Raw genomic sequence first — 26,938 nt, forward strand, 5'->3', positions numbered from 1 at the left:
CCTCCAGTTTTTACAGTCTTAGAAACTCTTCCTCAAATCTTTAGTTCTCATGGAAATTGTGAGAACTTCAAGGGAGACTAAGCTGTGGCATGGCTCTAATTTACAGGGACACTGATGTGTCCCTGTAGTTAAGAGTGAACAGTAGATTATGCATTCTATCATTATAAAGCAATAATTGGGTGGGTGGGTGTCATTCTAACATTAATAAAATTGACAATGTTTCACCAATCTTGCTGAAATTTGGTTTTAAATACTCTGAAATTTTCAAGATGATTGGTGAAAGACTGAGGGAAGGAGGGCAATTTAACGTACAAAAGGGGAAAAAAGCCTCTCTGAATCAAAATAGTTCTGATGATATAGGCTGATTTTTTTATATACACGAAATTTGGACCATTGAGCCCCTTACCCATTAATCCAGTGGTGGGGTCTTCTTCTTTCATTGTAGTTGGTGGAATGGCTTTTCTTTTTTAAAAAAATCCCTTCGGTTGATTTTTAATTAATACTTATTCATTCTATTAGAGTTAATACGGAGGCCTGCTTCCTCTCCTTTCCAGCACAATAATCCTACAATTAACAACTTTTTGTAAGCCTCTTTATACACTGCAAAAAGTAGGGCAAAAATATTTAAATAAGGACTGCACTTTTGCTCATGCTTCCTTTACCTTTTTGTTCATATGAAATCTTTTATGATTCTATGATAAGGAATTCTTTTATTCCTTATGATTGTTGGGTTTTGCTTTAACCACTAAGCCGCCTGGTTTCAGACCCTACCACAAGGAAGCTATGGAATTGAATGGGATTGAAACTTTAGTTCATAAGTAGGCCTGGCTTTCTGAGAAACAGACTCAGCCTGGTTTTTGCCTCCCTTTTGAGATAAGAAGAGTTCTCTTTTCTCCTTTGGAACATGTTTTCCTTTGGCTTTGAGAATATTTTGGGCTATCTTTTCCCAAGGTCAGTTTGCTTTTTGCTCACTGGTGAAGCAGGGTGTAGAGATCTCTTTCAGCCTTCCTCTGGATCCATGATAACCTGGTCTTCAGATCTCTCCTTGGAATAGGTTCTTTTTAACCACCACCCCCTGCCCCCCATACACACACAGTGCTCCTTTCTAAGAGTTTGGGCCATACTGCTATAAAGTTGAAAACTTCAAACACTTCATTTAATTAGTTTGGGCCGGTGAAAGTTTTTAAGTTCAATTTTGAAACCTTGAAAGTGCTTCTGGGCCTACATTGGTTTCAGCCCAGTCACACTGTTTTTCTAATAAGCTTTAGAATCAGTTAAGCTATAGTGTATTTTGCATAGTGTACACATGTATTTTCTTTCTAACCATTTCAGTCTAGATTAACTCTTGATGTGTTTTTGGAGGCAGGCAAAACCCTTTTTGTTCCGGCAGGCCATTGGCAAATAATCTTGATCTCTGTCTATACCTTGGACTTTTAAATTGTAACATATTTTAAAAGTTTAAAATGTTTTAATACTGAAATGTATTTAATTATGCTTTTAACTTTTGTATATTTCTATTTATAAGCTTCAGCTGTATATGATTTCATTTTGTTAGGCCGCCTTGAGGCCCAGCATTGGGCAAAAGGCAGGAAACAAATAAATATAATAATAATAATAATAATAATAATAATAATAATAATAATAATAATGTTTCACATTTCACTTCTGTATCTGATGTTCTTTTGCATTTACTTTTCTTTATAAACCATTCATACCTTAAGACTTGTGTGGCATGATTTCATTGGTTTAACAAGTTGAAAACAAGTATTCAGTTTTCCTGCTTACGTTATAAAATCTATTTTCAACAACCCTCATGTGGCGCAGAGTGGTAAGTGGCAGTTACTGCAGCCGAAACTCTGCCCACGGCCTGAGTTCGATCCTAGCGGAAGCTGGTTCTCAGGCAGCCGACTCAGGTCAACTCAGCCTTTCATCCTTCCGAGGTCGGTAAAATGAGTACCCACCTAGCTGGGGGAAAGGTAACTGCGACTGGGGAAGGCAATGGCAAACCACCCCACTACAAAGTCTGCCAAGAAAACGTCAGCGAAAGCAGGCGTCCATCTGGGAGTCAGCAATGACTCAAGTGCTTGCACGAGAGGTTCCTTTCCTTACTAGTAACTTCAAGGGTAACAGAGTTGGGGGGGGAAATCCTCAATCTCTGTTATCAGAGACACTAAGGTACCCCTGGAGATAATTTAGACTGACCCCAACCACATAACACTATTCCCCCTTCTGAAGAGGTCTGGACCACAGACTACTAAACACAAGCAAAGTAGCAGACCATAATAACAGTTCTCATGTGGCCATTTGCTTTATGAGGCAGGTGCTCCTGCGGGCTACCAAATGGAGGAACTAACAGGCCATAAAGTTGCCTAGCTGGGTCTGCCAGAAATCCAGCCTTAACAGTCCTGGAAGGTTCATGTTCTACAGCACCCGCTCTCAGATGAACTTGATGGAATTCCACCCTCCACCTCTGGGTTTAATTTACTGGCCTCTCCTGGCTGGGCCTTGCAGGAAACTATAGGGACAGACAGAGCAGGCATTCATAGCACAGATAGAGTGCTAAAGCTGGCAAATCTAAAAGCAAGTATGTTACTTTTCAAGAACCAAAGAAATTCAATGGGTCTTAAGAATAAATATCTAGAGATGGAAATGCAGCCTGTGCAAGAATTGAGCCATGCCAAGTTGGAAACAGATCAGTTCATGCCTTGATTTTTAGGATTTTTTTAAAAGTGACTTTTAAAAAAATCCTAAAAATCAAGGCATGAACCGATCTGATTCTAACTTGGCATGCCTAAAGCCCTACTTAAGAGCTACCATAATGCCAAATTTCATATCTTCATTTTTAAAAATGGGGGAGATATAAGCATTTTGGTTAATTCACTAATTTGAAAATGAGTTTTACACATAAAACCCAGAGGGCCTTCTCTGCTGTGGCACCCCGGCTGTGGAATGAGCTCCCTAAGGAAGTTCGCTTGGCACCTACGTTATACGCTTTTAGACGCCTGGTGAAGACCTTTTTATTCTCCCAGCATTTTAACAGTCTATAAATAATTTTTAACTTGGTGTTTTAAATTTGTAATTTTGCATTGCTGTTTTTATCTGGTTGAGCTTTTAAATTGTATTTTATATTACGGTTTTATACTGTTGTTTTATACTTTGAATGTTTTTAATTTTTGTGAACCGCCCAGAGAGCTTCGGCTATTGGGCAGTATAGAAATGAAATGAAATGAAATGAAATGAAATAAATAAATAAATAGCACTAGCTTTGATTTTATATTGGATTTCAACGTGGTGAAACGTCCTAGCTGATGCTGGCTTGGTTGTCAGCTGTATAGTATCTGGTCATCCATTACACAAAGCCATGAAATTCATTAACCAAAAAACCTAATTTTCAACCAAGCACCAAAAAGCAGGAAAATTGGGAGTTAAGGTTCACAAGCCTTAACACCACATCCTCCCTAAGGAGGCAGAAAGTGCCAGTGAAATTCTCATTCTCCCAAAGCAGTTAAACCATGAGGACAGAATGGAGAATATAATATGCAGAGGTGACTGAGAGGTTGTGGAAAACTGATGAACTTAGGACCACCTACTTCTCTTTTTTTTTGTTTAGAGCAGCCCTTCCCCAACCTGGTGCCCTCCAAAGGTGTTGGACTACAATTTCCATCACTGCAAGTCAGTATGTCCCATGGTCAGGAATGCTGGGACTTGTAATCTCAAACACCTGGAGGGCAGCAGGTTATCATCTGGCAAACTTGCTTTCAAGAGCTTGAGGATGCATGTTTACATATGAATGAATACCTTTATTGAATAAGTCTTCTGACCATTTCAAAAAATCATATGCAAACCAAACGCAAACCAACTTATAGAAATATAGAAGAGATCCTTCCTGTTTCACTCCAGATCCATAGCTCATTAAGTGATGGTGGTGGCAAGATTCAACCACGTGCGCTTCACCCAGGCAGAAGAGACAAAGAGAACGACCGTCCGTGGGTGGGTGGGGGAGTTTATTTCCTCATTTAACGCAGTTACGGAAAGGCGCCTTTACGTGCCTCGTGGACGCAACTAACTACAACTAAGTTATTATAACAATTTTTTAAAAAAATTACGCTACAAAGAAAGGAAAAAAAAAACTAGAAAAAACCAACTCTAGTTACTTTATCTTTCAAGAAGTTTGCTCTGAAACGAGCGGAAGATTCCCCCGAGGCACCTAGGACGGCGGTCGAAAAAGAACTGAAGGGACTAGGCGGGAACCCCGGTAGACATGCGCAGTGGGACGGTGGGAGGGATTCCCGCTCAAATGACTTTAGCTTTGGAAGGTTCCCGGATTAAGGCTCCGCGTAGGCGAATAGCCCATATGTGTGATGCACAGAGACCACGAAGAAAAACCTTCCTGTTTCGCTCCAGATCAATAGCTCATTAAGTGATTGGTGAGTGTCCCCCCCTGCCCCCCACATTCCAAAGTTTCAACCTGGAGGTGTCAGAACCAAATGCTAATGAATGGCAGAGCCAATCTCAAAGATATGGAGGGTGTGCTCTCTCGATTAGTTCCACAGATAGGGAAGAACATTCACTTCAAAGACATTAGAGATATTAATACAGCACATCTGCCACTGTTCATGCTGTGTTTTTAAAGTTGCAATCAGCTTTTGTAATTTTGTTTTTTTAAGTATGGAAAGAATGTGGCATAACACGCAATGGACAGGACTTGTCTTCAGACCAGCACAATGGATTCTGATGAGTACTTTCGAGGGAGGTACTACCAATTTAGAGTGCAATCCTGTACATGTCCTATTCCGAAGTAAACTCCACTGAGCTCAATGAGATCGAGGAAGTATATATAGGATTACAGACTTGAAACAAAACAAAAAATCTCAAAGCTTTGCTCAGTCACTGGTGGAAAGTATTAGTTTCTGAAGTATGCAGGCATTTGTGAAAAGGCAAAGAAACACTTCCCACCAATCTGTTTCACATATTCCTGTTTGAAAGCAAAGGAAGAAACATGTTACTAGGCATGAGAATGTATATTAAGAAGTCAGAATATGCCCCTCCTGGGGGGGAACTTGTTGATCTTTGGGGAGTATTCTCCCCAAACTAAATTCTGTTGCTGTCAATATTGGGCATAATAAAAAGGACTTAAATTAACACGTTTCTACTGAATGCTGCACTGCTTGAACAGCGCAAGAACACATGATCAACATTCCACAACCCTGAGAGTACTCATTTATCACAATTGTTGAACACACACCCCACATTCAGTGCTCTGAGCAATCTGTTCTAAAGTCACTTGAGGGGGGACACAGGTTTGCATTAGTAGTTATGATTGTATAGCAATCATCCCAATTTATCCTTTCTTTTATTCAAGAATGATCTCCAGCAAAATATTTCACTTTGACGGAGGTAAAAAGGCACCAGGGGTCAGGATTTTAAACTTTCATCAAATCTTTCAGCCAGGGATGCAGAACTTTTAGCCTGGAGAGGCTCCACCTCCAGCCCCTGGAGAAATCTCCACTGTCATCTCTGATCTGTTATGTCTCAAGGGAATTGTATGTAGTGCGCAAAGCTGGAGATACAGCCAGTGCTGGGAGGAACTGTGCCTCTCCCAGCTTGGAGAAGAACAAAACTGGCAGGCCAGGCCCAGTGACACTGGAGGTCAATTCATCCACCCACCCAAAAAGTCCTGAACCCCAGCTTTAAGCAGTGATGTCACTGCACCACGTATGAGCAAAGAAATTATAGCACTTTGCCCCTGCTACTTTGAAGCAGTGCCAGCCCAAGGCAAGTTCTGGTTGCTCCCTTTTCCTTCTACCTACGTACTGAGGTAGGCAAAGGACATTTTTAAAAATTGACTCTATTTTGTCTTGAGAGTTTGAAAAGGGAACCAATTAAAATCACACAGTGAAAACAGCAAGCTATAAACTTTATCCAGTGTCTTTATTGTTATGCTACATTGGGATCTGTACACAAATTAAAGCTACAGGTGGGAATCTATTTACAAACTTCAGTGCTAGAGAAAAGAAAGAGAAAGACAGTTGTGCAGCCTTTGCACAATCAGACTTAAACAGGCTAGTGAACAGCACAGCTAATTAAAAGCTGTGGGCTTGTCCTTTATCATGGACAAGCCCATGACTTCATACATATGCCCAATAACCCAAACTACGGAAAATACTCCAAGCCATTTCCTCTTATCAAAGCCTATAATTGTGACTACGAATATAAAATAGGCATAGCCTCCCAGTGTTTGTATTCATTAAACATTGAATCTCTCATGCTTCTTCTGAATTTACATCAGATACCAACTTCTGTTTTCTTTTTTAAAATGTAAAAGGCAATCACTGAACAAGATCTGAAGGTGGCCATTGGAACAGCATCGGAAACCCACCTGCCACGTGGCCTTCCAGACAGACATTTCGCTAATCTGGGAAGATTTAATAGGGAGAATTATAAACACAAAGAGTAAGAAGGAGTTCAAGACGAGCAATTGCTTCATCATCCAGGTGGACCTCCATCTGTTACGAGTGCTATCAGCTGATGGGGGCTGGTTCTGAATTCCCATTAGTTGCAGGTTCTTCCTTTTTACCCTCCTCCAGCCCAGACCCACTTGTCACAAGATGCTGTATATTCTAGTAGAGACAGAGAAGGCAAGAGTTACATTTGTACCCTATTGCTTTTCATAAACATAGAACAGAGTGTGGTCATGCGCAAAGAACATACAACATTGCAACTCCAAAGTCGCATGTTTGGGTCAGATACAGGCCTAGAGGATCCTCCCCTCTCCCTTTGTTGGATGTTACTCCTCAGTGAATTGGCTATTCCATTCTCAAATTCAAAACAGCCAAAAGACCACAGGAAAATTTTCCTCTGGGCATCTGCTTGAAACCAATGGCTACAGCAAGCCAGTAGCCTTCATTCAGGGCCTGCGGAATGGGTTGGGCGTAGATAAATTTGGGTTCTTAATAAGAATTTGGAACAGCACTGATAAATTCCCATTTCAGCAGGCAGGGGAGCAAAGTAAAGTCTTCTTTAGAAAGCAAAAGAGAGGGAACAAGTACAGTGAAGAAAAACAGGTGTGTGATAACTTGTATGCAAGTAGACATATATTCAGAATGTAGCAAGCCAATGAATAAAGCAGCAGAGGAAACACAGAGAGAGAAAAGCTGCGAATGTTTCCCGATCACAACCCTGGAAATTCACATTAACAGGCCCCAACCACCTGCCAGCTCCTAACCCTTCCCCCACCCCACATTAATGCTCCAGACCAGCTGGGCAATGGTGTTATGGGTGTGTGTGATCCTCATCTCAATCCCTCCCCCAACACATACAGTGAGCAGATGGCTAATCCCCCTGACGAACAAGCACTGGTTACCTCTTCCTTTGTGGCTAGTCTGTGCACATGGTAAGGCTGGCTAGATTTAAACAAATCTTTATAGGACAGGCAGCCTCTTTGGACTCTAGCAGAGACATACCTTAGCCAGCAAACAACACCTTCAATGTGCTTGTGAAAAGGATCCATTCCTCCTGCTCCAAGGGGTCCTCTAAGCCCAGCTCAGTACCTGTGATAGTAGTTCTTGTGGTAACTCAGAGGCCGGAGATGCAGTTTGTCTGGAAAAGCTCCCTCTGCCTAGCTGTGCAGCCTGGTTCAGAAGTCCCTGCTGAGCTGACTCTTCACTCGAATACACATTTATGGGTGCATCAGCAACATTTTTATTTAACTGGTTCTCAAGTGCAGTAGAAGGATCAGAGAGCAGGGGAGAAGGGGGGCACTGCATGCCATCCCCAACAACATCCAAGTCCTATCAAAGAGAAATCGAAAGAAGTCTATTTGTGAACTGGCAAAATACAGTGTGCTCCATTTTTTCCTCCCAAACAACTCCTAACAATATTTCAGCTTCTTCTAAAAGGACAAATAAAATAAGCATGCACCAAAATAAACAAAAACTGTTAGATTGACATCCCTTTCCATTAAAAGCAACACATAGTCAGCTTTTTAATCATTCTCCTAGGTTTCATTTCACATGGAATGCTGAAATGATACCCACCCACCCGCCCCTTTTGCAGGTAAGAGTAGATACCTTATGAATACAGCTGGACAGGAAAATAAGAAACTAAGTAATATTTGGACAAAACAAGAATTCCTTATCAAGATATTTCTATGGATACCTTGGCTATTCTCTCATCTTGGGCAAATCCTGTACTATGCTGATGTTTCAGTTTAAGAAAGGGAGATGCAATTGATATTCTATAGGTAGGGGATGTACTATTGCAGAAAGCAACCCGCTGGTTTCCTTCCCAAACAAAAGAAGAGTGGGCAGAGGAAGGAGGTACTTGCAATTCCAGAACAGCCAGTTAAGAAGAGACCATGGAAGCATACAGACTCCAGCTGCTTCTGTTGATAGGATACCATCTCATAACAGAACAGTTTTGCATCAAAAATGTGAACTTCATGAGAAGATTTCTGTGTCTAGACTACACACAGCTCTTCTGCTTATGGAGATTTTATTTTTAATTGAAACAGCCAGATAATGGTCTATCTGCCATCAGGACTAGTACAAAGCTGCTTGGGGCTTTGCAATTGGAATTCAATGTAACCCAGAAAGCATCAGGGATTAAGCCTCAGAATTCCTCTTGGAAAAGCTATCAGAGGGCCCATGGAGAAGCTCTTAATACACATCACTACCCAGAGACAATGGACAGGATTCTATACTGCTGCTGCACCTCCGCTAGTGCGACAGGAGCTAGCAGTTGAAAAAATAAACTCAGAAATTAGAGGAAACGCTCATTTCCAGAATGGGACAGATCAGTGCTGGTACCTTATCTCTGCTAACCTGCCTCATTTCAGAGACAAGCATTGCTGCTTGTTTCCTGTTCTGTTGAAGAACCACTAGTTCAAGAACCACTACTGGTCCATTTCACTAGCACACAGTTCGTTTTAATACTGTCCAATGTCGCTATTTCCAACCACACACTAAGGCCATAATCTCAGTGCTCAAGCACTGGAACAAGTTGTATTTGAAAAGAAAAAAAAAGCTTAGTTCTTATTATGTCCCAAAGTTCTTGCAGAACTATGTTGCAGATCTTTAACCCAATCTCTACAGCAAGACGTACACTTCAGGGCGTGGGGATGGTATGGACTGGCAGCACACAATATCTTCTATTAACACAGAGTCTACAGATGTCCTTACATCCAAGTAAGAGCCTGATATCTTCAACTATTAATTTTTAGGAGGCAAATTTCGATATCAGACTAGTGTGTCTGCAGGTTTTGTTTTTTTAATCAAGTATTTTGAAAGTCCACAGACAAAGCATACATGCAGGGCACCCTTATCACCTCCATGGGATAGAGAAAAAGCTGTTTGTTTTTAAAAGGCTTCTAAATACATGCGCTAATGGCCTGATCTTTTCAAAAGGTCCAATCTAACCCATGAGTTCTATCCATCCCCAACAAGATACCTCTTGGAGCCAAAATTATTTCACTTCAGAGTCACAGTAGGGGCAGAGAACGTGATGTTATCTATTATTGCTACACACTAAAATGAGAAGCACATGCTCCAAATAGGCTACAATTCTGTCACTTGAAACTCAACTACACTCCCAGAAGCACTACAAAGCACAAATCTCCCAAAATGCAGGCACTGCTTCCTTCCACTGGAATTCTCTACCTCCTCGCCACTCTCTAGCTTCTTCTGTTCGGGTCTTTAAAAATTCACTTTTTATCATTGCAATTGATCTTGCACCTCTGGGTTTTTACTCCCCTTCTGTTGTCTGTCCATCGCACTACAAGGGAGTCTTCCCTTGCTGGCTCCAAAAAAATGATGAACAAGGTGATTTTGATCATTTTGGTGCTCGGCAGCACTACCAATGCTGGGTTTTGTGTAAACCCGCATCCCACACCCCAAATTTAAAGGGAATCAGGGGCTGCATGTTGCCCAATGTTGGTCTAGTTCATTATTTAGACGAAGGGTAAGCAATCTGGTGCACTCCAGATGTTTTGGGCTGCAACTCCCATAATCTCTGACCATTGGCCATTCTGGCTGGGGCTGATGGTCGCTGCAGTCCAAAACATCAAGTGGGCACCATGTTGCCTACCTCTGATTAAAGACTGATGGTAGGGTCTGTGTCTTGGTTTATGTATCTGTTAATGCAGGTCTCCAAGAACTATTACTAATCATTGTATTAGTCACTTACATTTTCAAGTGACAGTTGCAAGAGCACTGTTCTACATATTTTGAATACTCAGTTCTTTAACCGAAGGTCAATCATGTTCTCCAAACCTCTGGTGCCTGCTTCTCAGCTTTCCCTACATCGCTGTTTTAGTTTATTAAAATTTTCCCCCTCATTCTTTTTCATGTAGCTTCAACCCATGTCATTACTGAAGTACTCATACCCAGCTTACAGGGCACTGTGCCTTCTGAAGTGCCATGGGCAGGTGCTGCATTACAATACACTTACATCACTGAACTCCAGCGGCAAGCTCTCTGTGGGCCGGAGTTCAGCTGCGCTCAAGTACAGATCCGTGGAAGCAGCTTCCAGCTCCTCGGGAACAGACAGTACCTGTTCAGGAACATACATCTGAGGCGGTAGTTGGAGATGGAGTGGGCAGCAGGGATCTTCAGAGAGGCTTACAGGCACTGGCTTGCTGCAGGGTGCTTCTTCTGACCCTTGGCACAGCTTAAAGAGAAGCTGATTGGTGTCCTGGCAAATATCTGAAGATGTAGTCAAAGGAAACAGGCAAGATTTGCAAAAGGGCAAGGTTCAGCTTCCCAAAACACGAGCACTAAGGGAAATGGTTAAAAATAGATTTTTAGCAAGTCAACAAACCTGGAATTTAAAAATAGTGAAAACTCTTCACAGGAAGGAACATGAGATACAAAATAACAAAAGTCCATTTTTCTACTTATTTTCCTTTTCCTTTAAAAATATTCTAGAATATATGTATTTTTTAGAAGAAAACATGAAGATATAAATCTTAACTCCATAAACTCCATAGAATCCAGAACAGTTTAAATTTATTGTAGGTATATACTCCCATACTATGAGAATTGTGCTGGACTATAACCTCAAATGAAAAACAAGTTTATAAACTGGACAGAGCTTGAATTTCTACTGCAGACATTTTCTTTTGCATATCCCAACTAGTAATGAGTTGTCAGCAAACCAAAGCAGATGACTATATGCAGGGAGAAGGCACTAGAATATGCTGTTGGCTTTGTGTTACAGTAAGAAGTAGAAGCTTTAAGTACCACCCTTGGATTGGCCTAGCTGAGACAAGCATCTACCTAATAAATACCATAGTAAAGTTATAAATCATAGTAGATTCTACACTGGCTTGCAAAAAACAAAAACAAAAAACACACACAGCACTCTAGAAGAGCCCTCTGTCCATAAGCATTCATATATGGGATTCTGAAAAGATCCAAGTAATGGGCCTTATATCAGGTTGTGGCTTTATTGTCGTCTTTTTTGAGGCATGATTGTTGCTTCCAACTGAATTGACTGTTCCAGTCCGAAGCTATAGAACAGCCAACAGACCACAGGAAGGCACTTCTTTGGGCTCCTGTTTGAAACCAGTGGTTACAGCAAGCCACCAGCCTTGATTCAGGGCCAAGAAAAATAGGAACAGAAACTGTTTAACTGCTCAGCCTGCCATAATATAAACAACCAAGAGGATAAAAGGATACGAGTAAGGCAGTGTCTTGCCATTGGGAGAGACTGATTGGAACACCGAACATCATCCACAAAGGCCAAACACCTCTGGCTGGAACGAGTAGTATGTGCCTGAAGAGGAAAGAGAGGAGCGCAAGATGATCTTCCAGGCTCTTGCTGGAAAAGCTACTGCCTTATAGAAATGGGTTATTCCATTCAGAAGTTGCCACACACACTAAGAGTCACTGCAACATCTCTTCCTGCATGTCCTCATAATCATATAAGAGGCTGAGCTGATAAAATAAGTTAAATTGCCAGGATAAAAGAAGTTGTGCTTAGCCATGAAGGCATTTATTGTCCCGAGTAGATCTCAAGCAGTTGCCTCAAATGCTAGTTTTGTTTTATTTTGAATTCTGAACACGTCACAAAATATGTTCGTCTCTGAAAATCTTTTAACATTTCAGAGCCAGTTTATTTTTATGCCCCTGCCTTTGCCTTCATGGAGGAAAATCACTAAGCCTACAGTTTCTACCTCCACTGAGCCAAGTGGGTACAGAAGTGCAGCCTGAAGCAAGTACCTGCTGGGCAGCACCCTCAGTGGCCAGCATTCTGCGTTCCTTCAGCTGCCGGTGTAGAAGAGCCTCCACACCATAACGCTGCCGATATCGCCTCAAGTATTTCAGCCGCTTCAGGTTTTCACGTTCTTTAGCCAGAAGTCCCTCTGGGCCTGTCAGGAGGCTGCTACCTGGAAGACACCAAGGAAGCACCCTCAAGGCAGACTCAAGGTACGACCGTGCCTGTTGCAAATCCCAGCAGACCAAAAACAGACCACCTCTGTCATTTTACTAAACATCTTTTGAGAAAATGCTTTTTTACTTCAGCTCAATACTACTTCCACCTCTTGGACCTCAACTCAGATAAGGATAAATCGTGAGCCTGTGCAGATCCACTAACTGGAGGAAAGTGACAGACTTCTGCAAAATTGTATAATTTCCCACTATGAGAATCAATATAATACAAAACAGATTTTTTTAAAAAGAAGCAGGCTGCAGTAGAAGAACCTTTGGATCTTTCCCTGCAGACACATTGTCCCACACAAGGCTTTGTGCTACGTTTACAGAGTATGTGTTGCAAAAACAGCTGGCTGAAACAAAATAATGTAAAAAGCTGTGAGATTGGTTTGTACTAGTTGACAGGAAATTAAGTTTTGAAACAGTGGAGGAAAAATTACTCAGCTGTTCCTATGGGGCACTCAACTGTGGTATTTTAAGCAAAGAAAATACTCTTCATCTTATAAAATTCAGGAAATAGTGGACCATTTGTTAGTAATAATAGCAATCCACATCTCCTTTGATGCTCACACCAGGTTTCCAAATTCACATTGCATATGAAGTGTGTTCCATGCTTGTGGCTATAATGCAGCTCTCCTACCTTTAGGGACAGATGGTGCACAATATTTCAAACTAGGGTTCAGCAAAGTCCTAATTACGTTGAAGATTACTTAAGCAAGTACCACTTCAGTAAATATTAACAAGCAAGAAATGAGAACACACTTACAGAAACAGCACTCTACAAGCACTAAGCATTATAGTTCTTGGTAGATTGCTTTCAGATGGCCTTAATGAATTTCAGATTAGCTTTAGCAAAGCCTATGTGCTGTTTGCCTGAACTATCAACGTGTGTAACTGTGGCCATTTACCTATGGTTTCATGTTCCACCTTGCGGCTGTGCAGGTACCGGCGTTTCTTCTCTTTCAGGAGGTGCTGAAGCCGTTTGAACTGATCAATATACAGAGACTGCAGCCGGATCAGTTTCTCTCGCATAATCAATGCCACTTCCTCAGCAGTGTACACACCAGCATGTCTGCACAAACAAGATCCAATTCAATAAGTAAGCAATCTGATGCACAGCTTATCCTCTCTATTCGTTAACATGGAAGAGCAAGCTAAGATAGTGTCAGGTAGCAAGAGGAAATAATTTAACAGCAAAGCAGTCAATTAGGTAGACTTGTGACCTTCAACAGGGAATGTTTGCTTTTGCAGCATTTTCTTCTGAACCTTTCAGGAGAAGATGCTAACTTGGCAAACTTCCAACACAAAGAACAAAATGGTTTTCCATGGGTACTGCAGAGTTCAATAGGCTACAACTATGCCATGTAGTGCTCAGACTGATTCCTCTCAGTAGCAATAGATGTCAGGAGTATTTTCACATACTATAAAGAGAGAGGTAATGTATGAAATGACCACCATCCTTAATGCACTCTACATTCACAACTTTCACGTAATACAAAATGTGACAGGAAACCTCTCAATAGAGACTCGCTACACGTTACTCAACTGGCACAATAACTGCACTGACTAAACAGCAAAATTCCACATATAGTCCAAGGTCTGAAAACTTGAGCCCAAAATACCTAAGAATTGCTTGTTCCCCATATAATCTGAAATCAATCAATAGCATCCTCTTCACTGTATGCCAGATTCTGATAGCAAGAGAGCATAAAAGATTGTTGCATACTGTAACTGGAATGACACCACTGAAGTCATTCTAAAGCCAGAATCTCTTTTGGAAGCATTCTGAGGCTTTCTTTGGGCTGCTGTTTGGGGGAAGGGGCTGAGAGGGTGTGGGAATGAATGGTCCAACAGATAAGGCAATCCCGTTGTGGTGTTTTGTGACCTCTAAAATCAGAACTGCTAACCAAGATCACATTTGGGTAGAGTAATTACATCTGCTTCTGAAGCAAGAGGTTGACTTAACTTTCACATCATCCACTCACTATCGTATATGGTACTACTTGATATATCCAGTGTTGCTTAGGCCTCCTAAGATATATGTGTGCAAGGTAATCACCTTAAAGTAGAACGCCAGTGCTAGGACTGTGAGTTAACTTTAAACTAATTAAATTCGTTTTTTTCGTTTTTTTTTTTATATATATATATATATATATATATATTCGGTTTTTTCCTTTCTCACCCTCACAACAACCCTGCAAGGTAGGCCACTGCTAGACCTGAGGTAACTTTAAAATGAATTAAATTTGTTTCTTTTCTCTCTCTCACCCCCAACACAGGCCAGGGCCGCCTTGAAGCAGCAGCTCTCCCTTGCCTGCTTGGCCATCTTCTGCTTGGGGCTCTTGGTGGGTGCCGGGAAGCCTCCAAGGGTGGTCAAGTCGAAGGCCCGTGCCTTGCCCCACTTTGTCAGGCCTATCCAGGCCTGAGGAAGAAGCTGCCACTATTTTTCTTTTCCCCATAGAAAGCGAAAACTACAACTCATGGCATGCTTTTTGCCATGGTGCCCGGCTTGCCTAATGGGAGTCCTGCTGCCAAGGCTCACGGGAAGTGAAGTCTGGCTGAGCCGGTCCACACTGCACTGCACAAGTGGTGCCCGTAGGTAGGCCACGAGGGAGCCAGCCAGCTAACTGACTGACAGTTAGTTCGGTCGTTGGTGACGGGCCCAGAGCTGCTCCCTCCGCTTCCCTCCCACTACCTCTGGCAGCTCACAGGTGCCCACATCCTGAGAGGCGGTTCCCTCCTCACATTGCTGATGCTGCTCTTTGATAGAGTAGTACTGTGAAGGAGGGGAAGTAAGCGGCTGTCAGTGGACATGCCCAGCCCCAGCCAAGTCCTGCTAGGACTGCCCTGGCCTGCACTTCTTTCCCACCAAGTGCTCCATCAGGAGCCTGTACTGAAGGGTCAGGGCTGGCCCACCTACTTGCTCCCCTTCATTGAGCCTATTTCTGGGCATGTGCAGAGTGCTTCCCTTTCCTTCCTCCCTCCGTCTTAAGGATGAAGGCTACACATGTGCTTCCCTCAGTTTCTGAGAAAACAGTGATATCAGGTGCCTTTGAGCATGTCTAGAGTTGACATGCTGTTGTATCTAATTATGATTTTAAAACCACACATGGCAAGTGGCAGGAGGCACCGCAACTGGACGCAGCCCATTTATGTGAGTTGTTTCCTTTTATGTGGAATTGCTTTGACTGCTTGAGACTGACCGTAGGAATCACAATGGCCGCCAAAGGCCAGTAAGTCTGACCTCCCACCCAAGACATGCTGGGAGTTCCGCCCAAGGTGTGCTGGGAGTTGTAGGCATAAACCTAGGTTTTTATTAAATTCTTTAAAAATACTTAAACCCTCAAAATTCAAGTTTTTAGATTTTTTTTCCTGATCCATGTGCACAAAGACCTGTCTGGGTGAACAGCATTAAGGCAGTACCATATGCAGAAGTGGATAAACATTTCATACGTGACACACACATACTTTCCACTTTTTAGGTAGAGATGACACACAAATGCCACCACCTGAAAGGTGGCTTACATTGGGATAAAATTCTAAATTGAAAGATTCAGTAGTTGCTCATAGAAAATTTCAGTGCATCTTGAAAGTGAATTCCTAACGTGTATCATCCTGTAGCAGACAAGGATCACTATTCACATGACTCACTTCAAGGGATCCTCTTGGTCACTGTCAATGCTATCTGCTTCACTGTCAGGATCACCTCTCCACGTCTGGTCCACAGTAAGAGGCTCCTGCTCTCCATCACTCCAGCTGTCCTCATCTGGAGGGAGAGAAACCCATTGTATTTGTTATTTGGAGAAAAGACTTTTGACAATCTAAATCCTGCATCAGAAAAAATAAGCATGGTCTCAAAAATACAAACCAAACAGGGAATAATCTTTCTAACCTACCTGGGAAGGAAAATACTATATAACCGAGCTCCATGTTTCAAGCAGAACTCTCCAGTTAGTTCAAATCTCTCAAAAGAGACAAAGCTCTCAAAACTTGTTTAACTGAACATATGCTTTCACATGCTGACCTTAGTGGGCCCAACAGAAGCTACGAAGGGATATTGTAAACTGCCTACTTAGACACAAATGCTACACACTATGGTTGGGTAGCATACTGCTGGCAAGCCACATGATCATCCTTTCCTTCTTCCAGCACATTTATCTGGTCATCATACTCCAAAGAACCAAGAGATAACTGTTTTTCTTAATGAAAAAAAAACCTGTTTGTGGTTGCAAACATAAAACATAATGACAGTAGAAAAACCGTAAGACAAGCAAACATTATGTTTTTCAGGTCTCCTGATTTTTAATACATAAATAACACATGCTACTTCGGAAGAGTACAAACTGGGTTCCCCTAACTTGCCTCAACTTAATCCCTTTCAGTAGATCTATGCAAACACCAAGGAGCAAATGGGGAAATACATTTGTATTTCAGGCCGCTTCTGTAAAACAAGAACTGAGCTTGAGGCAAAATGCACCAGTGGATTTAGGGCACTCCTTGATATTGCACAATAATACATGGTATTCACGAAATTATATTTTCAAGATTCCCTAGCAAAACTCTGTCTGGGGCCCATGAGTTTTATATGAGCGATTTAGTAAGTAAACATTTCTAAACCTAACGTCTCTGTATCAGCACTTAAACTTGTGTGAAATACATATAAAGGATTAGCAAGAAAAGCTGAATTAAGATGGCCAATACGTAGTCCAAAATGTCTCAAATGTTGTCATGTAACTAGCCAACTTCTGAATCGACCAGGTCGTTGCCTTTTGCTAATAGACAAATTAGTGAATTTCCAGAGTATGATTTTTTAAAATAGCTTTGAATATTGAAGTTACTAACATTTTGCCTAACATAGTATTAAAAATAGCATTGGGATACACAAGCAAATGCAACCCAAACCAGTATATATAATATATATAGCACCACTTGGTGAGGAGTTAGGTGGCTTCTGCTTTTCAACAACATCTTTTTTATTGGGATGTAACAGGGCAATACAAATTGCATCTTTCGCATTCTATTTTAATAACAGGAATCAACAGATTGGCCAAGATGCCATTACTGTATATTCCACTTACCCAGGATCCGGCTAGCCTCACTCCGACTATTCTCTGGAGTCTGAGAGCCCAGCTCTGTCTTGGCATAGGAGCTCAGCTGGCAGAGGAGAGATTCTCGCACAGGGCTAGGATTGGACTTCTTCATCTGAGCCTGCAGTGCCAGGGCATTTCTGCGAGCATGTTCAGCACAGAATGATACTCTAGATGGGGAGGCAAAACAGAACCCAACATTTTATAGATTCAAAAATTCTGAAGAATGAGCAACAATTCTGCTTTGTTTTAAACAATATGGAATGAAAAAATGAATATAAAGCCTACCAATAGCAGACTAAAAAGGAGGCTGCTGAATTCAAAGCAATGCTATAAAAAAGCTTGCTTCTTCAGACACACGCTTTCAGACAGTATACACACACATACACCCTATATGAAATGAAGAGGCAGCTCCTTGAATATCTAGGTCATTTTAGTTTTGACAATGTATAAAGAGGTTTTGTTTTGGAGAGAGACAGAAAAATTAAATCACACCCTTTTCAAACACGTGAACAGTTTTCTTCATTCACAGCATCAAGTTACATGAAACTGCCAAGTTTTTCTTACAAGCAAGAGAGAAAAGACAAGAGTTTGAGACTTGCCACATTAACATTAAAGTTGCATGTTCCCATTTAGTTCCTTCAGCAAATAGCAGTTGCTAAACCAACCAGGGAAGAAAAGCTTAGATTTACATCTAAACCTTGATGCTGGCTTGTGGGTCGTCTCAGAAGCCTGGATCTTAAAGCCAACTTTAAACCCTGGCTTCAAATTCTAGATTATTAGATTAGAAGCCCCAATTCAGAAGATAAAGCTTTTCCACCCTGGTAAATTCCTAGTAACTATAGCCACTCCACGCTTGCAGTAGGAGCTAAGCGGGAGCAATCAGGCAGCTTACATGAACATGTTTGATTGTGAATTCTCTTAAGCTAGAATTTTTCCAAATCCTAGTGTAAGACGTTTGTACATACCTGTACATTTACTGAAGGTTACATAACAAAAAAGAACAGCAAAGCGAGGGAGAGGAGATTGTTAGGACTATAGCAGCAGCACGTCAATGGAAAAGAGGGGAGCTAAATGCCAATGGTTTTCTCTCACCAAGGTTTCATAAAGTTACTGGTTAAACCATGATTTCAAGCCTGGGGAGTTCCTTCTGCAACAATCCACCATTCCAATTTCACATGTCATGATAAACCAGGGACAGATCTCCAGATACTGGACTTCAACTCCCAGAAGCCCCTGCTAGCATGGCCAATGCTCAGGAATGCTGGAAGTTGTAGTCCAAAACATCCTACATTCTGCCTACTCTTGTGCTAAGCAATCCACAGACAGACCGCCCCTGGGTTGTTTATTGTACTGCAGGTGGGAGAGTGGTTGGGAGCCAGCACACTAGCTCACTCCCATTTATTCACAACCCCACCAGTTGTTTAAACTATGTGTTGTTAGTGCTGTCTGAACCAGGTCTTTGTCTTGGTTTGGACACAATGAGTAACTGCAGTTAATTGAAAATGGAAGTGAAAGGTTCCAATTTTTTCTTGTAGCTATGCCAGAGGACAAAAGGGAGGGGGGAAGAGTGCACAATGGCTTGCTGCTGTTCCTGGAGAGTGATAAATTGTGGTTTAGCATTACATGTGAACATAGATTACAAATTATCTATCCTCAGAAGAGCTCACTTCCCGTTTCTAAGTCAGGTGTAAAAATAAGGAGCCCAAAGCCATGGGCTACAAACACGGTTCATTGTATTTGTTTTTGCTCCTAACAACTACCTTGGAATTTTATCTAGATATGCCATTCAACGAAAAGGCATGCCAACAGCACTGACTCATGCAGAGATGCAGCAGGCAGTCTCTTCCAAGGGTGAGTAATTTGGGGATTACAGTATCCTTTATTTAAATGTATTTCACAAGGTACATTTGTACTTTCATAGTACAACATTTTGGAATTACTGTTTTAATCAGGGAAATATATCCAGATCAACTAACTAGGCTATAACGACCAGATCTTTCTATCAGAACACTGCAGCAACACTATGAACATAATAGAAATCGTGTTTTAAAAGTTGATTTTCTTTTCCATCTTTCAATCCAGATGAGTCCCCAAACTGGCTTACATAAAAATAAGATACATACCATTGCTCTGGGGCACCATGTCTTCCCCCCCCCCCAAAACCAGCTCATAGATTATTAATACAGTTCTTATTACCATTCACCCCATCTCACTCTCATGACTGCTGGCACTGGGTGGTCTATTGCCTGGCTATCTGTTTCTTATTCTCTTCCCTCTAGGACCACATGTCTTTTCACAGATGTATTTGATTTGTTCTAGCTAGATTCACAATAAAAAAAAAATTAACTTAATCTGAGCCCAATCATCTTCTGAAATCAAGCAGACTCTCAGTTGTTTGAGTATCGTGTTTGAAGGCTTCCAACCCCCCATGCTTTGAATGAGGCAACTTTGGCCAGATCTACACCAAGCAGGATATAACACTTTGAAAGTGGCTTGAAAACAGTATATGGAATGTGTCATGGGCCCCAACAGTCGCCAATACTGCTATAAAGGCTCAGCGTGGTCTGCTGAGTGGAGCGTGTCATCGCGGGGACAGCCGAAATGGAGAGGGAGAGAGAAAGGGCCGCGTCCCTAGCAAATCAATCCGGTTTAAAATCGGCTTGCCAAAATCCAGATTCGTTACCTTCCGCCTGTTTTGGTTGGATTTTAAACTTTTTAGCATTTGCTTAAAAAGCCACCAGGGTAGTGTGCAAGGATTTAAAACGATAAAATCTTTTAAAAGGGTTATTAAAAGCAGCATAACAGCAGCCCACAGGCCTGAGATTCGCCACCCACACTGTAAAAAGTAGGGTTGAAAAGCTGTGCGGTGCAAGAGGTACAGCCTCTCTGGCTTCGCCGTAAAAGCTCAGATACAAACGTGGTGATGGTTGTGCTTTTTATATTATATTTGTGTTTTTAAATTGTTGGTTGTTTTTATGCTTTTCATGGTTTTAATTTTTGTGAACCGCCCAAAGAGCTTCGGCTATTGGGCGGTATAAAAATGTAATAAATAAATAAATAAAAACCATTATAAAGTAGTAATGTAGATCCTGCCACTGTCAATTTGCACTGGACAGTGAACAGCACTCAAAATACACTTATGTACACATTTCATACTTGTACTTAACTCTCCCAACCAAATTTTGTCAGAATGTATGCAGAGCAACTCCAAGGTGAGAACAGCTATTAGGAAGAAAAAAGAAGAGAGGCACAGAACCCCTCAAGGGGTGCCATCATTGAGCAGTTGTTGATGGCAAGATCAACTGTGTGTGTGTGTCATTTGGTCCAAGTTATCCCACCACTATTCTACACATTATAATTGTCTAATGTTTGTATTAGTCTTAATATTAGTCTGCATTAGTCTAATCGTTGTATTGTACACTGATGGTGCTATATAAATAAATAATAATATTAGATTCATTTTATATGTTGGCATCCACTACACAACCTGAGAGATTAGATGTTACCCAGTCTCCAGAGATAACGCAAACATGCAGAATACATACCCATCCTTCTTCTCAGGCTTGGGAGCTGCACTTGGGCATTTCTTCCCATTCTTAGTGGAAATGTAGCTGCATTGCTTGAAGGGAGCATTCCTGTCTTCAAGGATGTGCTTAATGCAGAATTCATGTCCCTCCAAACGAGGCTGAGAACATGGACGATGAGCAAAGGCACACAACAAGGCTTCTTGTGGCCTTGGCACAGGGGTGAGTCGCCCCCGACTTGAAGGCAAAACATGGATGCGAATTCTGTTCATGCCAATGCCTAAAAAGAACATTCCATTAAATTATATAGCAGAGATAACATAAGCAAAATTTAAAAAAAATGTGTTCCTGCTGCCAAGGCCTTACATTCACATGTGAGGAAGTGGGAGCAATCTTTTCTTCTACACCATGTTCAAGACTATTTCTCCTCTATCTTATCCATGAAGCTTTATACCTTGGTCACCCCAGGGGGGACATGATAGCACACTTCAAATACTTGGAAGGTTGTCACACAGAGGAGGGTCAGGATCTCTTCTTGATCATCCCAGAGTGCAGGACACAGAATAATAGGCTCAAGTTACAGGAAGCCAGATTCCTGCTGGACATCAGGAAAAACTTCCTGACTGTTAGAGCAGTACGCCAACGGAGCCAGTTACCTAGGGAAGTTGTGGGCTCTCCCAGACTAGAGCCATTCAAAAGGCAGCTGGACAGCCATCTGTCAGGGATGCTTTAAGGTGGGATTCCTGCATTGAGCAGGGGGTTGGACTCGATGGCTTTATAGGCCCCTTCCAACTCTACTATTCTATGATTCTATGTACTTAGAACTAGCACTCACCCTCCACAAATTTCTACCTGAAGCCTTGCTAGTTTTATCCAACAACTTGATTTACTGGATCCGGTAAAAACAACCCCCCCCCCTCCACGCCCCACCTTGCAGAACAAAACGCACAAGCGGTTTGCAAGTGCTAAAACTCCGCAGTTTTGGTCAGAGTTCTTGGAACAGCGTGAAACGTAACTTCGCTTCCCTTCTCTCCACCGCCTCCCGCCATTTTCCTCCTACTCCTTTCGTTCCTCTATTAGGCCAGGTTTCTTTACTTTTGTAGTTGTAGGCAACGAAACGATATGGGTGTGCTTGGGTGGAGAAAGCGCTTTTTCAGCAGGACGCAGGAGGCACCAAACGGGAGATGGAGAAGTTTCTCTACCACATTACACAAACACACACACTTTTTTTTTTACTTTAAAGAGATTAGCCCCTTTGGAAAGAAGCCCTTCCCTCAACCCAGACAAGACCTCGCAGCCTCCCTCAGACCTAGAAAATTCCGACCAAACCGCAGCCACCCAAGCTCCAGCCTCGACGGCACACGCCTCACTGACGGCCCCTTCCTAACGGTCGTTTCCCCCATCGCTTGACCCGCGAGAGACAGCGCAGAACTGCCCCGCGCTCCCCGAGAAGGCGATAGGACAAGAGGGGTGGTGGGTGGGTAGGTGGGTGTCTTGAGGCAGCCCCTCACCTTGGTCATTCTCGCATCCGCCATCTTACCTTCTTCCTCGCGCTCAAGTTCTTTCACCCAGGCCTCGAGCTTGCCATCGCGGCCAATCCGAGGACGACAAAAGCGAGGATGGGATTGGTTAAAGGACGTGTCGTTCGAGCGGGTGGGCGTGGAAAGGCGGTGGCGGCCTGCCACTCTCCCCACGAATTGCGCACGACAGCGATGGGTGGGCAGGAATAAGCCCCTATTTATTGGCTGCAGCCGCTGTCGCTCAGGCATAGTCGTAGGATTAATCCACCCACGGGCGAGAACGCGGTTCGAGGTTAAAGCACAGTAAGTGTCGGGTTTTAGTACGACGATGTCCGAGCTGGGGAGCCGCCGGTCTATATAGACAACTGGGGGCGGGGGGCGAGTTACAGTTCACATGCGGGGCAAAAAGTCTCATCTAAAGGGATGAGAAGCGGTCCCCTCATGAATACACACACCTCATTTAAAAACCCATCTCGTGGTCCAATCGACACACACACAAAACTCCCTTTTCATACTTGCGCGGAGAGGATGGCCGCCCCCGTCATTCATGCACTTTAGAAATGCACTCTACAAACAACCTTCTTGTAACCCCTTAAAAGATTTATTACCGTCATGGACTGGAGTACACCAGATACATGAAGTCTCAACCTCAATTGTCAGATTCATATGGGCGCGCGCACACGCACACATTAAAATATCCGCATCATTCCTGCATCTGATGAAGTGGGTTTAGCCCATGAAAGCTCATGCCTCAATAATAAAATTCCGACAGTATTTAATGTGCCACAGAGTTTTTGTTTTCATACTACACAGCTGCCTCATTCGAAGAGATTAAAACAGCAAGAGACGGTGGCAATGAGATACAAATAGTAATCTGGTAAAACATAAATAATAAGCACACCTGTAGTGGAAGGGGAAACTATTACCTACAAATATGGAAAGTGGTGCTTGCCTTATAGCAGATGATGATGATGATGATATAAAACCCAGAAGTCTGTGGCATTTTAAAAGGACATTATTTAGCTTGGCATAACAGGCACCAACTTTTTCAACCAATATACTAAACAGACAGTGGAAGATGGTGTACATGGGTGGGTGGGGAGAAGTTGTTTTGCACTGTAAAGTTACTGTGGCAATTATGCCAAAGAGGAGCCACACCAAATCTGGTTAGGATGACTTTAAAGATGACAGTCCTCTATTTGAAGGGCTGTCCAGTCCAAGTCTTGTTTAAAGTTAAAAGAACCATAACAAGGAAGAGCAGGGGCCTTCAAATTGTCCCTCAACACTTAGCACCTAAACAGCAGACTGTGTAGACACACAGGTGAGATGTATTGTATTGCTATTTAAATTATAAATTTAATTGTCATTCATGCATTTTACAAATGCACTCTACTAACAACTGTCTTATTTTTTTGCTGCATAAAGATTTATTATAAATTTAAATTATAGTAATTATTTCAAAGTTTGCACTTATACGTATAAATTAGCATATGCAAATTCTATGCAAACCTGTGTACACTTTTTGATGATACATAAGTGGCTACCCTAAGTTTGCAGCCCACTTCTATGCAGTTACTCAGAACAAGTACTGCTAAGTTGCTTTTATAACACTGTTAACCAGATCACACAGTGGTGTACAAAATTCATTAAAACAACTAAAATACAAAGCCACAATAAAAAACAATAAGTCTACTAAGCTACGTATCAAAATCAGCAGAAGGTGCCAAAGCACCATCAAGGTAGGCGCGCCTGTTGCAATGTGTGTATGCATGGGCAAGAGGGGGGAAATTCCAATGGGAGGGGTGCCACAATAATAAAAAAAAGCCCACTCCCTAGTTGCCATCAAATGTACATGTGCAGGCAGTGACACAACAAAAGGCCCTGATCTGTAGATCTCACTGAATGAGTAGGTTAATAGGGGATAAAGTGCTCCATCATGTAATCTGGATACATGTTGTTTAGAGGCTTATAGATCAATATCACCTTGAACCTGGGCCAGTAACATATTGCCAGCAAGTGCAGTTCTCTAAATAAAGGTATAAAGTGCCAATGGCAGACTACCCGTCAGCAACCTGCCTGCCAGATTCTGCACTAGCTGGTTTCTGGTGTAGTCTGCAGGGAAGCCCTGAATAGAGCAGGGTGCATAATGCTATGTCATGGTGCTTGTAAGGATACAGGACCCTGCCTATAACAAGTCTGCTGTGAACAAAACAGGGGAACAGCCAGGAGCATCCTGGTGACTGCTGCTTGTTAGGGAATAGTTTTCCTTTATGACCTGCATGAAACAGGACATGGAATGGAGTCTGTACCTGCGGAAGAGTGTCTTGTGGATACAGCGGACAGGCGAAAATGGGCAACAGCTGGAGCACCTAGTCCCTAAAGTGTTTGCGAAGATGAGAAAGAAAACTGAGTAGGATGCTCTATCCCCTCCCCTCCATTTTATTGGAGTGGTTGCTACTGCATGCTTGTGTCTGCAGTCCCGAGGCAGAAAAGTGTTCATGTGTGCTCAGGAGACAAAACCTTTTGCAAAATGCATTTCCTCCAGTTAGGCAGCACCAAAGTTGTTCTTCCCCACCCCAGAGAGATATAGTCACATGCCACACATTTTCATTATCTAACTTGCTTTTTTTGGTGTGGGGTTTGTATGCTGTGATTGGGTGTTGAGTTAACCATATCCTATCTTCTGCCATGATGATGTAGGTAGTGCAGCTGTTCTGATCCCCCAACTCCCCTGCCCTCTTGAAATCAGTAGGAAGGAAATGTCTTGTACCAGGTCTAGGGTTAGTGTAAAGTTCTGCACTTGGCATGGGTGCAGCGATGAAATGAAGGCATACAGGATTTGGTATGTGCTCTTCCCCATGCCACTACCCATTTTAACAGCTATCTTTATGGGTGGAGTTTAAACAAAGCTCAGGATCTGTCAGCATAGCAAGGCAAAAGCCATTTCCTAAAGCCCACCAGTTAGTGAATCTTGAATATAGGATTAAGTCCATATAATGTTATGGAATCTGCAGTCCATAACACAATGACCTTCCATGCTTTTACATCAGTCACGGGGAACATATGGCCCTCCAGATGCTGTTGGACTGCAACTCCCATCAGCCCTGTCCAGCATAGTCAAGGCTGAGGGATAATGGGAGCTATAGGCCACCTATATTTGGAGGGCCACACATTCCCCATCCCTGTTTTACATAGTACCAAAATTCAGGATGGCTATATGCTCACTTACATTTAATGTTTTAAACCAAAGCAACATACAGGTTTTAGAACAATGTGTGAAACATGAACTAGACTTTGCCTCAATTCAACAGGGAGGAAAAAACCAAATGTGGTCTGGGCACAAAATTCACCTTCCAGGAAATCTAGCTCTTTTGGTTGCCAAGGTATGCTGTGCTTGAAAATGCAGATAAGAAGCCAGGACTGGCTGAGTAAGATTTCTAGTAGTTATAGAGGGGAGGGGGGCTTCAGTAGATTGCATAGTTCACACTCCAGCCTCATGATTAAATCTGTTTTAAATTTGTTGGTTGTTTTTATGCGCTTCATGGTTTTAATTTTTGTGAACAACCCAGAGAGCTTTGGCTATTGGGCAGTATAAAAATGTAATAAATAAATGATTAGCAAAACCAGAATGCTGCAATGAGAAATTATACAAGTTTACTCAATTTGCATAATGTATAAAAGCACTTCCATGGTGTACAATCCAATTGCCTGGACATGGAATTTTTTTTCATTTAGGTCTGAAAATAGCCCAGACAATAACTCATCTCATATATATAGAAGCAGGTTCCATCTATTTACATAGAACCTGCTTCCTTCTAATGTACTAAAATTGAGGTGACCAAGAAGAAAAAACTCAGCACTTTTGTTTCTTTGTTTACATAACTAATTTCTTTTCTTTCTTAAATGCCCATTACGTATTTGTAAACCAACACAAGATGGAATATATCAAATCCAAGGATTTATGCAGCAAATTATCCATATGATACGCAAATTATGGGTCATTGAACATTAGGTTCAAAAGAGAACTTTCAAAAGCTCAGGAAATATTAGAACACATCTTGGCTATCCAACTGCATGAGGCAATAGTATTCTAGTAAACTACCCAGGTCAAAAAAGTAATGGGCACAATTTAGCAGGCATTATTCCTGTGTAACTACCATTTCAAAAAGACTTACCCAAGAATTCTAGCAAGTGCCACTGAAATAAAACATGTGCAGCAGCAGCAGCAAGAATGAACTGCAATCGGCGGACAACTGATCATCTGAAAACATCTATTTCTCTTAAGTATTCATATGTTAAAAACTGCTGCAGATGGCTTTTTATGATGTTTAACATCTGTCCTTCCTGCCCCCATTTTGTTCAGCTTCAAGCCT

At 42.1% G+C, this 26,938-nt stretch overlaps 1 protein-coding gene and 2 non-coding genes across 5 annotated transcripts; all 3 read right to left on the reverse strand.

Annotated features, from left to right (window-relative positions):
- Positions 1-5,912: 5,912 nt before the first annotated feature.
- Positions 5,913-22,625, reverse strand: KANSL2 (KAT8 regulatory NSL complex subunit 2). Of its 3 annotated transcripts, none has more exons than XM_063119778.1 (10): positions 22,586-22,625; positions 21,067-21,325; positions 17,510-17,688; positions 16,083-16,197; positions 13,340-13,503; positions 12,219-12,385; positions 11,676-11,772; positions 10,549-10,700; positions 7,551-7,790; positions 5,913-6,620 (listed from the first exon to the last, which is right to left on the reverse strand). In XM_063119778.1, the coding sequence occupies exons 2-10, from the start codon at positions 21,315-21,317 to the stop codon at positions 6,522-6,524; spliced, it is 1,464 nt and encodes a 487-aa protein (XP_062975848.1). In that variant the 5' UTR covers positions 21,318-21,325; positions 22,586-22,625; the 3' UTR covers positions 5,913-6,521. The 3 variants fall into 3 exon arrangements, with proteins under 3 accessions (XP_062975848.1, XP_062975846.1, XP_062975847.1); XM_063119776.1 differs by having other exon boundaries at positions 10,447-10,700; XM_063119777.1 differs by having other exon boundaries at positions 10,447-10,700; positions 22,557-22,610.
- On the reverse strand, positions 6,783-6,917 carry LOC134397027 (small nucleolar RNA SNORA2/SNORA34 family). The gene has a single exon (XR_010025316.1). It is a non-coding gene; the product is annotated as a small nucleolar RNA SNORA2/SNORA34 family (small nucleolar RNA).
- Positions 11,467-11,602, reverse strand: LOC134397024 (small nucleolar RNA SNORA2/SNORA34 family). The gene has a single exon (XR_010025314.1). It is a non-coding gene; the product is annotated as a small nucleolar RNA SNORA2/SNORA34 family (small nucleolar RNA).
- Positions 22,626-26,938: the final 4,313 nt, after the last annotated feature.

Source organism: Elgaria multicarinata, chromosome 3, assembly GCF_023053635.1.
Source record: "Elgaria multicarinata webbii isolate HBS135686 ecotype San Diego chromosome 3, rElgMul1.1.pri, whole genome shotgun sequence".
NCBI lineage: Eukaryota > Metazoa > Chordata > Lepidosauria > Squamata > Anguidae > Elgaria > Elgaria multicarinata.